The following is a 17,935-nucleotide window of genomic DNA, read 5'->3' as shown; positions in this document are numbered from 1 at the left end:
GTATGTATAGTTTGATTCAAAAAAGGCAATTAAACAAGGAATTCATAAGTCAAGACAAAAATGGGAAAGTGATTTGAATATTAAAATTGAAGAAACAAGTTGGTCAAGACTACGTCTTGACAGTATGACAAATACAACAAATGTCCGGTTAAGATTAGTGCAATATAATTTTTTACATCAATTATATATTACACCACAAAAAATAAATAAATTAATCCCAAATTTATCTGATCAATGTTTCTGATGTAATCAAGAAATTGGTACTTTTTTTACACTCTACTTGGACTTGTTTTAAAATTCAACCTTTTTGGACAAATTTAAGAGTTTTATTGGAACAAATTATTGGAACACAACTTCCACATAATCCAACGTTATTTTTACTAGGCGATATTGAAGGGATAAAACCGAAATCCAAACTGAATAAATGTCAGAAAGAATTCATAAAAATTGCATTGGCAGTAGCCAAAAAGGCTACTGCAGTTACTTGAAAATCGGATTCATACTTAAGTATAGATCATTGGAAGAATGAAATTTTCAGCTGCATTCCACTTGAAAAAATTACTTATAATTTAAGAGATAAATATGAAATATTTCTGAAAATTGGTGCCCTTATTTACAAAAGATAGGATTAAATATATAGGTGCTCCGAAGATAAAATTATTGGCTATTTGGGGAAATAAATAAATATATATACTAAAGCTATTACGAATTCCGTGGAGCACGTGGGGATCTTCTGATATCCAGGCATTCTTTCTTTCTTTCTTTTTTCTTCTGTCTTTTTTTCCTCTTTCTACAGGGATATGTTAGGGGGGAGGGGTTAAGGGGAGGGGGGGAAGGGTTGATATATTTTTTTTCCTTTTGTAACTATTTGAAAATTCAATTAAAAATTATAATAATAACAACAGCTTTATTGTGATAAACACAAAACATACTGGACACCATGACCTGGAGATTGAACCTAACCAGTCTCATACAGACAGGGGAGGTGAGCATCACACACCCTGGTTACAGTTAGGGGGAGATCCACAAATACACTAGTGAATAACTGTATAACCCAAGCTAAAATGTAACAATAAACAAACTGGAACTGTACACCATAATCCCACAAAAGCATTTTAGCACAAGAACAATAAACAGTGCTGGTCATTAAAAATGCAGAGGTGGGCTGTTGACTAAACCCCCCCCCCACCCAAAGAGCATCACAATATTTTTAAAAATTAAATTAGCAGCACAAAAAGAGAGCAAAACAAAATATTGAGGTCGTGTCCATTCAGAAATCTGATGGCAGAGGGGAAGAAGCTGTTCCTAAAGATTGAGTGCATGTCTTCAGGCTCTTGAACTGCCTCCTTGATGGAAGCAATGAGAATAAGATATGTCCTGGAGACCTTAACGATGGATGCCACCTTCTTGTAGCATTGCCTTTTGAAGATGTCCTTGATGCTGGGGAGGTGAGTACCCATGATGGACTTGGCTGAGTTCATAACTTTCTGCAACTTTTTTCGATCCTGTGCAATCGGCCCTCCAGACCAGACAATTATGCAAACAGTTAGAATGCTCCCCACAGTACATCTAGAGAAATTTGTGAAAATCTTTGATGTCATACCAAACATTTTTAGGAAAATTACCCAGTAGCTCCTGTGATCGGGAGAGGCTAGCTAATTTGGAGACATCATTGGGATTTCTATCAGCAAATGGGGCTGAGCAAGTGTGAATAGAAATTGGTTGTTAAGTTTTACGTCTGCTGGGCTTCTGCAATCAATGCAAGCAAATGATTATTAACATGCCAGAGCTCAAAGTTCAGTGTCTGTTGAACCTCTGGCTCCTCCTTTGGTTACTCCTGTGAAAACTTACCACAGCACCTCAAGTACTTCAAGTATACCCACTTGATAATCAGTGAAGGAAACAAATTTACATAGTTACCTTCAAGAAAAACACCAATATTATGAGACAAAAGAAGGTTGCTAGGCTGATACTTGTTGTTTGCCAATATTTGAAGGTGTGATTTATTCCAGGGTACGAGATGACATTTTTCTCCGCAAGAATCCCATGGCCAGCAGTAGAATTTTATCTTGGATTGAGATCACAGATCTTGAACTGAGAATAGATCGTTAAATAATGCCTTCTATGAAGTGAGGTAGCCCAATGGCAGAAATGCCCAGAAGGATTTGACATTTTCAAGAAAATAAGATAAATTTTGATTTGGTTTAGATATCGTGAGTGGGTGCAGCCTAAGTTGAGTAAATACAGACAGTGAGTTTGGAAGATGAGTGACACTGAAATTATGGCCTGTCAGCACAGATGAATTCTAAATGCTCTAGCATTTTGATTTAATTGTATAGGAAGAAAAGTTCCCGCAGACATCTTTAGAATTAAAAGGGCGAGGCTTGATGTGTGTTTAACATCACCTGCGGAAGACAGGCCAAATAATTATTTCATATCCTTCAATGCCCTCATGTATCCAGATTAAAAATGGTGGGTTTGTGAGTCTGGAAGGTCAAAAAAGAAACACACCCAGCAAATCAATGTAATGTTAATAAATACTTCATTTTATTTAGATTTACAGCTCAATAACAGACCTTTCTGGCAATGGTAGCCCATGCTACTCAATTACTCCCAAGTGACCAGTTAACCTACTAACTCATAAGCCTTTGGAATGTGGGAGAAAACAGGAGCACCAGGAGGAAAGTTACATAATCACAGCAGAAGATACAAAGGCCATATGGCCAGTGGAGGGATTGAACCCCGATCACTGGTGTTGTAATAGTGTTACGCTAACTGCTATGCTAATTGACATTAGAGAAAGAAATCATTGATTTTATATTTATAATAGAAATGTAAAAATATGGAAAAGATAAACAATTCCTTGTATTCCACTTCCGTTGGCTATATGGTGGATACCTTAAGAAATTCCATTTCAGGTAAGAATTATATGGAACATGCAAAAAGCCATGATGATTTTAAAGAAAAAGAATTGCTGTAGAATAAATATGTAACTTTTCTTACTAAATTGTCACTTTTCAAGGTTATGATTGCATTAACTTTTTTTAAGTCAGGAAGACTGGCTTTATATAATATGTATCATAATATCCACAAAGTAATAAAACCTAGAGCCATATCTTTTTTATCATTCAAGTTTCCCAATATTGTACAAGTTCCTGGAATACAGAGGGAAGAACAAAATTGTCCAAGTTTCACATAATTTCTACTTAGGATGGAGATATAGTCAAGTTTGGTTGTGAATTCACAGCATGGTGTGATTGAAATTATATACAGTAGCTGTTGTAGAGACAAAAACACTTGAAACATATCAAGCTCAACTAAAAATTTAAATATCTGAAAACATTTGAACACTCTTGTAATAATTAAAGCCATGAAGCATAGTAAAAATCACTTACCTTGTCTTTCATATAGCCTACAATTGCCATGAATTGAAATCAATGCACTTGCCCCACACCAGATGCACTCTCGCAAGTTATCTCAGATACAGATTCAGACTTATTTATCACGTCACTGAAAGCATACAGTGAAACACGTCATTTGCCTTAACAACCAACACATCCAAGGATGCGCTGGAAGCTGCCCACAAATATCAGCACACATTCCAGTGCCGACATAGCATGCCTACCATGCTTGGCAGAACAACACAGAACACAACATAACAGAATACAACTAGCAAAAGAAAAACAACAGCGAACTGAAGCTCCATCCTCTCTCACATCCACCCTCTAACTAGAGGGCAGGCCAAATTTGGCCCTCAGTCTCCAATAGTACTTGAAAAGTGGGAGGCCTTTGAATATGAATTTTTGAGACTACAAAGCTCGTTTGTGCCTGTCAGAATAAAAAGTAAAGATAACAAGTGTAAGGAAACTTGGTTTTCAAGCAATATTGAGGCCCTGGTTAAGAGAAAAAAAGGAGGTGCAGCATAGCATGTTCAGGCAAGTTGGAAGACGTGAGATGCTTATGGAGTACAGGAAATGCAAGACAACATTTAAAGAACTCAGTAAGGCTAAAAGAAGGCATGAAGTTGCTCTAACAGACAAGGTGAAGGAGAATCCCAAGGATTGCTAGGGACAAAATTGGTCCTCTGGAAGACCAGAATGGTGATCCTTCTGTGGAGCCAAAATAGACAGGGGATGGTGGGGAGAACATTCTCTGCATCTATATTTACTCAGGAGATGGGCACAGAGTCTATAGAATTGAGGCAAAGTGGCATCAACTTCATGGACCCTGTACAGATTTCAGAGGAGGTATTTGCTGCCCTGAGGCAAATCAGGGTGGATAAATCCCCAGGGGCTGACAAGGTGTTCCCTCAGACCCCATGAGAGGTAATTGCAGAAATTACTGGAGCCCTAGCAGAAATATTTAAAACATCCTTAACGAAAGGAGTGGTACCAGAGGATTGGACGTTAGCGAATGTTGATCCGCTGTTTAAAAAAGCTCTAAACAGAAACCAAGAAATTATCGGCCGGTGAGTCTGACATCAGTTGTGGGAAAGTTATTGGAAGATATTCTAAGGGACTGGATATACAAATATTTGAATAGAAATGGACTGATTAAGGATAGTCAGCATGGCTTTGTGCATGGTATTTCATGTCTAACCAAGTTTATAGAGTTTTTTGAGGAAGTTACCAGGAAAGTGGATGAAGTTAAAGCAGTGGATGTTGTCTACATGAACTTTAGTTAACCACATTATCATCCAGATCATTGCAGGTTCTGCATGGGAAGCTGGTCAAGAGGCTCAGCATTCAAGATGATGTAGTAAATTGGATTAGACTTTGGCTTTGTGGGAGAAGCCAGAGGGTGGTAGTAGAGGGCTGCCTCTCTGACTGGATGCATGTGACAAATGGTGTGTTGCAGGGATTGGTGCTGGTTCTTTTGTTGTTTGTCATCTATATCAATGATCTGGATGATAATGTGGTTAACTAGATCAGCAAAGCTGTGGATAACACCAAGATTGGGAGTGTAGTGGACAGTGAGGAAGGCTATCATGGCTTGAAGAGAAATCTGCGTCAGCTGGAAAATTAGGCTGAAAAAATTGGCAGATGGAATTTGATGCAGACAAGGGCATGGCTTTGCACTTTGATAGGACCAACCAGGGTAGGCTTTACACCGTGAACAGTAGGGCACTGAGGAGTGTGGTAGAACAAAGGGATCTGGGAATACAGCCACATAATTTGTTGAAAGTGATTTCATGGGTAGATAGGATTGTAAAGAAAGCTTTTGGTACATTGGCCTTCATAAATCAATGTATTGAGTACTGAAGATGGGATATTACGTTGAAGTTGTACAAGAAGTTGTTGAGGCCTAATTTGAAGTAGTATGCGCAGTTTCGGTCACCTACCTACAGGAAAGATGTAAACAAAGTTGAAAGAGTGCAGAAAAAAATTTACATGGATGTTGACAGGTCTAGGAAACCTGAGTTATTAGGAAAGATAGAATAGGTTAGGACTTTATTCCCCAGAACATAAAAAAATTGAAAGGAGATCTGATAGAGGTATACAAAATTATGAGGGGTATAGATAGGGGAAATACAAGAATGCTTTCTCCACTGAGGCTGAGTGGGACTACAGTCAGAGGTCATGGCTTAAGGGTGATAGGTGAGAAGATTAAGGTGGAATATGAGGGGAAACTTTTCATTCAGAGAGCTGTCAGAGTGTGGAATGAGTTGCCAGCACAAGTGGTCTATGAGAGCTCAATTTCAACTGAGTTTGGTTAGGTACATGGATGCTAGGGATATGGAGGTCTATAGTCCTGGTACAAGTCCTTGGGAGCAGGCAGGTTAAATTTTTTTTGGCATGGACTAGATGGGCTGAAGGGCTTGTTTCTGTGCTGTACTTCTCTATGACTCTAGACTCAGACTGGCAGACATAGAACCTTTGAGTTTTCCAGCAGACTCGTAGTGATTCACAGACTGACCTCTTAACCTCACTCTACCATTGATCAGCCAATCCAGCAAAGGGACATGACCAGAAAATAGTTGCTAGAGTTTACTTACTTATTTTGTGACTTCACAGTTCACAGATTCCCAAACCTATTAATATTTATGCAAGAAAATGTAGTTCTGCTTGCAATTGCCTGAATTAATTAATAGGACCCCAAACAATTCTTCCAGGTAAAGCAACCCTTCACCTGTGAATCTATTGGGGTAGTCTATTATATCTGTTGCTCCTAGTAAAGCCTCCTCTACATTGGCAAGACCAAACATAAATTGGAAGACCACTTTGTTGAACTCCTCTGCACCATCTGCCCAAACCGGAATTTCCCAGCGGCCAACTATTTTAATTCCTATTCCAATTCCTGTTCTGATACAGTATGTTGGGCATGGCCCCTTGTTTTGCCATGATGAGGCCACCCTCAGAGCAGATGAGCAACACCTTATATTCTGTTTAGGTAGCCTCCAACATGATGGTATGAACATCGATTTCTCATTTTGATGTATTTTTCCTTCCTCCTTCACTTCTATCCCCTAATCTGGCTTCTTTACCTCTTCTCCTCACCTGTCTATCATCTCCCCTGCTGCCCTGTCTTCATCCCCTTCTCCCATCCTCCACTCTTCTCTCCTATCAGATTCCTTCTTTTCCAACCCCTTACCTTTCCCATCCACCTGGCTTCACCCATCACTTTCTAAGAATCCTTTTTCTCCTCCCCACATCTTTTTATTCTGGAGGCTTCTCCCTTCCTTCCCAATCCTGAAGAAGGATCTTGGCCTGAAACATTGACTGTTAATTCATTTCTACAGATGCTGCCTGACCTGCTGAGTTCCTCCAACATTTTGTATGGGTTGCTCTGGATTTGCAGCATCTGCAAAATCACTTGTGCTTTTAATTAATAGGTGTTAGCTTTCAACAAAATTGTCTTTGAGTATTGCATGTAAAACAGACCTCTACAGAAACTGAACGGATAAAATTCCATTCTGATGCCACCCATTCTTATTTTAAAAAATGTTCAGCAAGATACTCTCCAAGCTGCTTCTCATGAAAGTGTAAATAGTGACTAATGAAATGGATGTCCATTGATATTGTTGTTAGTTATATAAGTGGGGTGGCTGGGTGGAGATTCGTCTCTACCAAAGGATGTGTAAGGTGCTCCTACCTTCCACTAGCCTGCAGATCACCCTCGGGGAAAACATAGCTCCTGTTTAGCCCTCCAATGAGGGTCATGGAAAGCCATGGGAGCAGGTGGCGGGTGCTCATATGAGCAACTGATGCATATCACAAGTCCTGGTTATGTAGCCATTGATGCCAGGCAGACAGCCTCTGAAGAGTATTGATAATGGCTGGGGTCAACTGTCTTGTAAAGATACTACCCAGAGGAAGGCAATGGCAAACCACTTCTGTGAAATCTTTGCCAAGAAAAATCATGGTCAAAAGACCATGATCGCCCATGTTATACAACACGACACACAATGCTGATGAGGTCATATAAAAAGTATGTATTACCCCAAAGCCAGAATCCCCACACCATTATCCATCCAATTTTCTTCAACAGCAACTTCAATCAAACGGTACTAAAGTGATGCCAATTTCTCAGAAGCAGCTCCATGGCCGGAAATCACATTTAATCCTTCCGAGGCAGAAAATTTTCAAATAATAAAAATCATCTTGATCCCACACACTTAATAAATTAAGGATATAATGAAGGAAATTGTGGGTGAGAGTAAAGCAAAAGCAGCATTAATATTCATCCCAAACTGAAGGGAAGCAGGTGTTTTATGATTCCTCAGCCATCTTCTTATCATACCTGTAACTCAGTTAGGAATTTGAGAGCCAGGATAATAAATAATAGATTAAAGATTCTGCAGATGTTGGAAATAATGAGGAACATGAAAAAAAAGTGCCGGAAGAACTCAGCAGGTCATGCAGCAGCTACGGAGAGGAAAAAGCAGTCAATGTTTCAGACCGAGGCACTTCATGAGGACTAAATAATAGCATGGCTGCAATTAGTTTGTTATATTTTCCACAAGATCTTGAGGTACATTTACAAGATTGTTAACAGAACTCGAAGGCTTAAGATATAGGAAGAGTTCGGGCATGCCAGGACTTTATTGTGTGGATCACATGAAACTGAGGGACATTTCATAGAGGCATACAACGGGCATACATAAGGTGGGTGCACACTTTCATTTTCACAGGGAAAGGGAATCAAAAAGTGGGGAGAGTTGTAAAAGGAATCTGTGGGGCAACTTCATCATGTTCATATGCAATTGCTGCAAGAGCAAGTGGTTGAGAAAGATACAATAATGATATTTAAAAGACACCTAGATAAACATATAGAGAGAAAATGTTAAGTGTTGCAAACATAGAATCAGAATTATGTTTAATATCACTGGCATATGTCATGGAATTTGTTGTAATGCAGCAGCAGTACATAATAATAAAACTATTATATATATAGTTATATTTAAATAAGTAGTTCAAAAAGAGAAAAGAAGTAGTGAGGTAGTGTTCATGGGTTCAATATCCATTCAGAAATCTGAGGGGAAGAAGCTATTCCTGAATCGTTGAGTGTGTACCTTTAGGCTTCTGTACCTCCTTCCTGATGGTAGCAATGACAAGAGGGTATGTCCCAGGGAAGTTGGTCCTTAATGATGGATGCCACTTTTTGAGGCATTGCTCCTTGAATATGGCCTGGATGCTGGGGAGGCTGACTGAGTTTACAACTTTTTCCAACTTATTTCGATCCTGTACAGTGCCCCACTCGGTGATCCAGCCAGTTAGACTGCTCTCCATGGTACATCTGTAGAGATTTGCAGGCTAATAAGACTAGCTTAGATCAGTATCTTAGTCAGAACAGATGGGTTGGGTTGGGTTGATGGACCGGTATTACTCTGTGATTCTATGACAAACTAAAAGCACAAGGATTGTCACAGATTCACAGAAAACTACAGCACAGAAACAAGCCCTTTGGTCCATTAGTCTATGTGAACCATTGAACTGCCTCCTCCCACCGACTGCACCAGGACCATAGCCCTCCATAACCCCTACCTTGCATGTACCTATCGAAACTCTCTTAAAACTTGAAATCGAGCTTGCATGCACCACTTGTACTGGCAGCTAACATTCTCATGGCCCTCACAGAGAAAAAGTTTCCCCTCATGTTCATCTTAAAATCCTTACCTTTCACTCTTAACTCATGACCTCTAGTTGTAGTCCCACCCAACCTCAGTTGAAAAACCTTGCTTGCATTTACCCTATCCATACCCCTCATAATTTTGTACACCTCTATCAAATCTCCCCTCAGTCTTCTATGTTCTAAAGAACACAGTTCTAGCCTATGCAATCTTTCCTTATAACTCAGGTCCTCTAGTCTCAGCAACATCCTTGTAAATTTTCTCAATACTCTTTCAACCTTATTTTCATCTTTCCTGTAGGTAGGTGACAAAAACTGCACATAATACTCCAAATTAGGCCTCACCAACATCTTATACAACTTCAACATAACATCCCACCACCTGTACTCAAACTTTAATGTACAAATGCCAATGTGCCAAAAGCTTTCTATACACCCCTATCTACCTGTGATGCCACTTCCAATGAATTATGGACCTGTATTCCCAAATCCCTTTGTTCTACCACACTTCTCAGTACCCTACTGTTCACTGTGTATGGCCTGTTCTAGTTGCTCCTTCTGAAGTGCAACAGCTTGCATTTGTCTGCATTAAATTCCATCTGCCATTTTCCAGCCCATTTTCTGACTGGTCCAGTCAGAGAGGCAACCGTCTGTTACCACTCTCTGGTGTCTCCCACAAAGCCAGTGTCTAATCTAATTAGCCCTTATCTTGAATGCTGAGCAACTGAATTTTCTTGACCAACCTTCCAAATGGGATCTTGTCAAATGTCTTCCTAAAGTCCACGTAGAAAATATCCATTGCCTTATCTTTAACTTTCCTGGTAGCTTCCTCAAAAAAAAAACTCTATAAGATTGGTTAGACATGATCTACCATGTGCAAAGTAATGCTGACTATCCTGATCAGCCTGTGTCTATTCAAATACTCGCATATCCGGTCTATTAGAATGCTTTCCACCAACTTTCCCAATACTTTCCCACTAGAGGCTATCCTACCTATAAATCTCCTGTTTTTTTGGAGCCTTTCTTTCTTAAGCAGAACAACTTTGACTATCTTTCAATCCTCCAGTACCTCGCTAAGGATGATTCAAATATCTCTACCAGGGCCTCTGCAATTTCTGCACTTGCCTCCCACAGGGTCGAAGGAAGCACCTTGTCAGACCTTGGGGAATTATCCACCCTAATTTGCCTCAAGGCAGCAAACAACTCCTGCTCTGTAACCTGAATTGGGTGGATGAAGTCAATGCTGCTGTGCCTTTCTTCTGTAGACTGTGTCTGCCTCTGAAGTAAACACAGATGCAAAAAATCCATTTTAGATCTCCTTTTGGGCATCACACATGGATTACCATTCTGATCTTCCAGAGGACCAATTTTGTCCCTTGCAATCCTTTTGTTCCTAACAGATCTGTAGAAACCCTTAGGATTCTCCTTCACCTTGTCAACCTTATGCCTTCTTCTAGGCCTCCTGATCTCTTTCTTAAGTATTCCCTTGCTTTTATTCACCAGGCGACAAATTGACGAAACTGGAGTGATAGAAATCATGTATATAGAGTTTAGTAAGGTGTTTGACAAGGTTCCCTATGGTGGGCTCAAGGCACGAGACCAATGGGAACTTGGCTGTGTGGATTCAGATTTGACTTGCCTGCAGAAGGCAGATTATGGTAGTGTATTCTGTTGGTGACTAGTGGGGCTCCTCAGGAACCTTTCTGGGATCCTGGTCTCTGTGACTTGGAAGAGAAAGTGGAGGTGTGGGTGTTAAGTTTGCAGAGGACATGCAGTTTGAAGGTATCATAGTCTACGTAGAAAGTTGTTGTAGGTCACAACGGAAAATAAACATGACGGAGAAGTTGCAGATGGAGTTCAATTCAGAAAGTTGTGAAGTGATATACTTTGGAAAATCAAACATGAAGGTGGAGTACAAGGTTAATGGTAATATTTAATTGTGGTGTAGAAGGAACAGTGGGGTCTCTGGGTTCAAGTCCCTAGATTCCACAAAGATGCCACACAAGTTGATAGGGTGGTTAAGAAGGTGTACGTTGCGCTTGCATTCTTTAATCAGAGGATTGAGTTCAAGAGCTGTTAGGTAACGTTGCAGATCTATAAAACTCTAGTTAGCACACACTTGGAATTTTGTGTTCAGTTCTGATTGTCTCAATCTAGAAAGGATGTGGAAACATTAGAATGGGTATAAACTAGACTTACCAGGATGTTGACTGGATTAAAGAACATGTATAATGAGGAAAGGTAGAGCAAGCTAGGGCTTTTCTCCATAAGGCTATAATATGTAGGAGGTAATAGGCTATTTGGCCCATCAAATCTGCGCCGGCATTCCAGCATGGTTATTTTACTATCCCTCTCATCCCTATTTTCCTGTTTTCTCCCGATAGCATTTTCCTTGGAGTGTAGGCAATGACAGTCGAATTGGTAGGTGTGTAAGATTACCAGAGGACACAATGGATGATCAGCCAGTGATGATCAATATCAGGAATACACCTGTTTAAAATGAGCAGGGACACGTTAGAGATAGGTATTCTTACACACAGAGCGGTAGGTCTGCCTGGTACTCGTTGCCAGGAGTAGCGGTAGAGGTTGATACAATATCGATATTTAAAAGACTCTTAGACAGGCGAATGTAAGAAAAAGGTGAGGGCTATGTAGAACGAAGGGTTCGGTTGATTTTGGGATAGGTGTATACAGGCCGGCACAGCACGGTTCCGCGTTCCATATTAAAAGAGCAGAAACCTTGGACTTCAGGAAACGCGCGAGGATTGAATCTGTTCACAAATTACAATGACTTTAACTTGCTAAGAAGGGTTTGCACTGGCTGGAGGAGTGAAGTGCTCAAACAGCCGCGGTTCTGGAAACTGAGAGATAACTTGACGCGACGGTCACACAGTAAATTCGCTCAGCCTGCAGATTCAAAGCACGAAGCCTCACCTCGTTCTCCAAGACTTGCTGGTAGTTCCTCCGCGCGAAGATTAGAGCGGCTTTCTTGAAGAGGGTGGGAAATACCCGTTTCGTCATGGTAACATTTCTCTCTAATCAATATTAATTTAATCGTGGGAACCACAAATACGAACATACAGGAGTGAGACCCACCGAGAGAAACGTTAGGGATGAATTATGTAAGGACGGTCTTGCCTTTAAATAATTGAAGGAGGTTCCTGTTGCGAATTTTCTTGCTCCTCCCCCTTGTGCCTCAGGTAATCAAACCATTGCTAAGTGCACATTTGTTGAAGCGCTTCTCTTAAACAAAAAAAATGCTTTAGCGTTATCAACAAAGGTAGCAAATTGGATTGTCAAACAAAACCCGAAGCTGGCAGAGATATTCTGCGAGACTGGTGGCTTCTGGAGACAGAAGAAACACGGTGCTTTGTCCACGAGGAAATTGGTAATGGGTGGGCGTTAGGGTGCGGAGAAAATTGGGAAGGGCCGGAGTAAATGAAAACTTGAGGAAGGTGGGAGGGGTTACGTGTTGAAAGTGGGTGGTAATACATATCTGGCAGTCTCTCTGATCTGCAGCAATAGCACTTTAGTTTTTTCCTACCCGCCATCGTTCCTCGCGCCCTAAAACCTGTTTATCACTGACCTATTTCAGCCATTCATCCAGGACATCTTGCCCCTTCAGCGTGCTGCCCGCGAGTTCCTGCAATAGCTCCTTCCCTGCCATCAGTTCATTATCTACAAGCATTTTGCATTCATTACGAGTAAACGATTTCAGACTTTTTCCTGGTTCAGTTATAACTCGATTCAGGGGCTGAGGCTTTTCTAAGACATTGGTCAGACTGCACCAAATTCTGCTCCTATGCCTTGTGGTCAGGGCAAAGTAGGAATTCAGACCAGAAATCCAGTTGCTCAATGTTGGTGAAACTGTTAAGACATATAGAGTAAATGGTAAGGACCTTGGGTGTGTTGATGTACAAAGAGATCTTAGGGTGTAATTGGTGATACATATGGGTAGGGTAGTGAAGAAGGCATTTAGTATACTTGCCATCATAGACTGAGGAGAGTTGGGACATCACGTTGCAGTTGTATTTCTGTTCAGAGGATTGGGCAACAGTTCTGGCACCACTTCAGGAAGGATGTAGAAACAATTTTAGAAAATAGTCACCAGGATGTGGCCTGTAGGCATAAAGAGAGACTGCATATGCTAAAGTTATTCTCACTGAAATGTGGGAGGCTAAGGGTTGAACTTATAGATGTTACTAAGATTAAGGTGGTCTAGGTAGGGTAGATGGTCAGTAGGGAAGAGGAGTCTAGAACAAGAGGGCATAGCTTTAAGTTGAGAGGGGAAAGTTTAAGAAGATCTGAGGGGTTATGCTTTCAAACAGAGGTGATGTTTATTTGGATCTAGTTGTTAGAGGAGGTGTAGTGGCAGATACAATTAAACATTTAAAAGGCACTTGCAGTTGTAGAACACTATATCACAGAAACAGGCTTTTTGCCTCATCTAGCCTAACCCAACCTATTTTTTCCCCCAGTCCTATCTAGACCATAGCCCTCCATATCCTTCCTATCCATGTACTTATTGAAACTTATTTAAAATTTTGCAATCAAACTTGCATCCATGACTTCCTCTGGCAGTGCATCCTCGCTCTCACTCCCTCAGATTCCCTTTAAATATTTCAGCTTTCACCCTAAACCCATGACCCCTCAATTCGGCCTCACCCAGCCTCAGAAGGAAAAAAAAATCTGCATGTACTTACTCTCTCTAAACCTCTAATTTTATATACCTTTATAAGATCTCCCCCCATTTCTCTACATTCCAGGGAATAAAGTCCTAACCTATTCAACCTTTTCCTATAGCTCATGTCCTCAAGTCCTGGTACATTATCCTTGTAAATTATCTCTGCGCACTTTCAAGCTTATTGATATCTTTCCTATGTGTAGGTGACCCAAACTGTACGCCATACACCAAATTCAGCCTCGCCAATGTCTTATACAACTTCAGTGTAACATTGCAACTTGTTTACTCAATGAAGCCAATATGGCAAAACCTCTCTTTACAACCTTTTCTACAAGGAATTATGGATCTATATTTCAAGATCAGTGCTTGATCATTCATTGCTTAAGTCCATCCCTGGTTTTTCCTGCCAACGTGCAACACCTCACACTAGTCTGCATTCATAAGTTCCATTTGCCATTTTTCCAGCTGGTTCAGATCCCACTGAAAGCCTTCCTTGCTGTCTGCTACACCCCTAATCTTGGATAGGAAAGGCACAGAGGGATGCTCACCTAATTAACTAGATAAGCATCACAGTCAGCATGGACAAATTGGGCCAATTCAATAAATTATAATAAAATACAAAAGACTTGAATTAAAACAAGATCATATCATTACATTGAATAGTGTATATTCTAGTGTCCCACTGCACAGAGAAGCTCTCATTTATTGTGAAGGGGACGAATAAATGGCAAAACTAGAAGCACAGAAATTTAAATCTGTGTTAGAGTGACACAAAGTTTTGTAGATTTTTTTTCACGTTCAGGATTATTCTGGGAGAATTTGAGGTAAATGATGAAGTTATAATTATATTTTCTGGGATGAAAACAAAAGTGCTGTAAACACTCAGAAGAGCATGCAGCACCTTTGAAAAGAAAAACAGAGACAATACTTTGGATCAATAAATGTTCATCAAAACTGGATGCCAGATTTTTGACCAAGAATGTTATCTGTTTCTTTTTCTGATGATGTTGCCTGATCTGCTGTGTGTTTCTATCAATTCCGGTTTTTGTTTCAGATTTCTAGCATCTGCAGGTTTATTCTTTGATTTTTCACAGAGTGTTTTGGGAATTGATTAAAGGTCACACAAACTTATAGAATCATAGAAATCATTGAATATGTGTGATTAAAAGAAGACTATTTGGCCTAACTATGCTGGTAATGCAAGAGATACCCAAACTAATTCCATCATCCCATACTTGGTCCGCAGTTTTCTAAATCACAACTCTTTTAACTATGTGCGTAGGTACAATTTAAATGTAATGAGGGTGTCTGCATCTATCACACTTTCAAACAGTGAGTTCTTGATCTCATCCATTCATTGGGTAAACAATTATTGTTTTTTGTTCATCTTCCTTCTACTCCTTCCATTTATTCTTAAATCTTTGACTCTTCCGTTAAGATAAATAGGTCTTCTTATTTACATCTTCCAGGGCCCATATAATCTTAGCCACTTCAGTTAAGTCTTCCTTCTTCCCGTGTTCCACAGAACTCTAGCTTACCCATAAAACACTTGCAAGAGTTAATCATTTGGTGTCTGACACAACCTTTTATTGTTCTATGTTGATTTCTATGCATCATATCATTCGGGATATTCAAGCATCTCGGAATCAGAATTAGCTTTATTATCACTGATATAATCATGAAATTTATTTTACGGCAGCAGTACAGTACAATGCAAAAATTAAAGGACAAAAATAAATAAATAGTGCAAAAGAGGAATACTGAGGTAGTGTTCACGGATAAATCTGATGGTGGGAGGAAAGGAGCTGTTTCTAAAATTTTGAGTATGGGTCTTTGGGCTTCTATTACCTCTTCCCTGTTGGTAATAATAAGAAGAGGGCCTGTCCCGGATGGTTAGGGTCCTTAATGGTGTAATCCTGTTTCTTAAGGCACAGCATTTTGCAGATGCCCTCAATGTTGGGGAGGGTTGTTCCCGTGATGGAGCTGACTAAGTATCCTCTACTCTATTCCATTAAATCTGAAATTCTGCAATCTGAGTCTGTAATTCGAGAATGGGGATTGTGGTGGGAATTGGAGGAAAAAAATGTATGTTCACATTACTACCAAGTTCTTGTTGGAAGGCCAAGCAGAAATTATATTTAAGTATCATTGCCACATTTGTAATTATGAACAAACTGTACCTTTGAAATATTTTAACAATGCATTGTGAGAGATTGATTAGTTTATATGCCCTCATATGGTACCTCTGTTCCAACTCCTCTTTCCTCAGGTAGATAACACATTAATCTGGTTCACATTTCTCTGCAAGTGTTAACTCTGTTTACTGTTTCACAGTGGTTGCCTGATCCACTGTGTGATGGCAGCAATTTCAATCTTTATTTTAATTTTTTAAAAAATTTTCCACACTGGAGGTAATCCGTGTGCATTCTTACTTACAAAGAATTACTTTATGTTTATTGTCCCTATTGGTCAATCTTTTATTTTCACCATCTAGTATTGGATGAGCAGAACTTTCCTCCAATTAAATATTGGGAAGACTGAAGTTGCCTGAACTTTCCTCCAATTAAATATTGGGAAGACTGAAGTTGCCTGAACGCACCCCTCTCTTGGCTGCTCTATGAAGTTGAGCCAGATTGTTAAGAACTCTGATGTCACTTTATTTAGAGGTACATCTTGGTAACAGGCTTTTCAGACCCAACGAGCGCCCAGTACCCAATTACACCATGTGACCAATTAACCTAATAACCCAAACGTCTTTGGAATGTGGGAGGGAACTGGAGCACCCAGAGGAATGCTACGCGGTCACGGGGAGAATGTACAAACTTCTTACACACTGTAACGGAATTGAACCTGAATCATTGGAGCTGTAATAGTGTTAAGCTAACTGTGACACTAGCATGCCACCTACATTTGCCACCATTTTGGGTTTTAGGCTACTTTCCTGCAATATCTTAAGACTTACCTTTTTGCTTACACTGTGCAGTCATTTGATTCCAGGCTGTGTACTGCTGGAAAACTCATTCATACCTTGCTATTTGCAGATTTGACCACTGAAGCACATTCCTGGTCGGCCTTCCATATTCTATTCTCTGCAAGCAGGGGTCCTCTGAAACTCTATTTCCAATGCCCTGACCTGCACTGAATCCTATTTCCCTATTGCCCCATGCTTTCTGACCCGAGTAAGCTCACTTTTGAACAGAACTTCAATTTCAAATTTCTCACTTTTGTTTTCAAATAATTTCCACAGCATCGTCTCTCCCCAGCTATACCATAATCTCCAATGGTGCTCATTCTGCCTTCTTACTAACCCCCAAATTTCATTGCCACACCACTGGTGACTGTGACATCAATGACCAGAGCCCCTAGGTCTGGAGTTCCTTTCCTAAAGCATTTTGTCTTTTTACCTGTTTTTTCATATAATTACAGTACTGTGTATAAAAGTCTTTGGTGTGTATATATATATATATAGAGCTAGGGTGCCTAGCACTTTCGCACAGTACTGTATATTGATTAAAAAAGAAAGGAGGTTGGGAAACAGAAATAGGAGTACTAAACACAAAGTACACTGAAGATGCTGTGGTCAAATCAAGGCGTACAAGAAAGCTGGATGAACTCAGCAGGTCAGGCAGCATCCGTTGAAAGGAGCAGTCAACGTTTTGGGTCGAGTAGGGTCCTGATGAAGGGTCTCGACCCGAAAGGTTGACTGCTCCTTTCAACGGATGCTGCCCGACCTGCTGAGTTCATCCAGCTTTTTTGTACGTCTAGAAATAGGAGTACTTAGCTTTGTATTAGCTCAGTAGCATTAAGTGTTATTTGGCAACTGGAAAGACATAGCATACAGTACTGTGGAAAAGTCTTAGGCAGCACACACAAAATGCTGGACGAGCTCAGCAGGCCAGGCAGCATCGATGGAAAAAAATGTACAGTCAACATATGGGCCGAGACCCTTCGGCAAGACTCTTCAGCTTTTAGCGTGTGTTGCTTGGATTTCTGGCATCTGCGGATTTTCACTTGTTTGTGAAAGTCTTAGGCACCCTAGCTATATAGCTATAACTAAGACTTATGAACAGCTCTGTAGATGTTATGCAAAAATTATTACTCTGACTAAACTTTTGGCCATCTAGCCTCATCTCTGTTCTTGGCTGAAGAAGGGTCTCGGCCCTAAACATTGACTATTCATTT

The 17,935-nt window shown here is 40.2% G+C and overlaps 1 protein-coding gene across 2 annotated transcripts in view; it reads right to left on the bottom strand.

Annotated features, from left to right (window-relative positions):
• Positions 1-12,418, bottom strand: part of LOC140740804 (calcium-transporting ATPase type 2C member 2-like) — a 74,301-nt gene extending 61,883 nt beyond the window's left edge. For both annotated transcript variants that reach the window (XM_073070325.1, XM_073070326.1), the window contains exon 1: positions 12,004-12,418. In XM_073070325.1, coding sequence (XP_072926426.1) covers positions 12,004-12,090 — 87 coding nt within the window. In that variant the 5' untranslated portion in view covers positions 12,091-12,418. The remainder of the gene's footprint in view (positions 1-12,003) is intronic.
• Between the last annotated feature and the right edge of the window lie 5,517 nt (positions 12,419-17,935).

This window comes from Hemitrygon akajei, chromosome 17, assembly GCF_048418815.1.
Source record: "Hemitrygon akajei chromosome 17, sHemAka1.3, whole genome shotgun sequence".
NCBI classification, from domain to species: domain Eukaryota; kingdom Metazoa; phylum Chordata; class Chondrichthyes; order Myliobatiformes; family Dasyatidae; genus Hemitrygon; species Hemitrygon akajei.
This window is presented reverse-complemented; position numbering and strand designations above follow the sequence as displayed.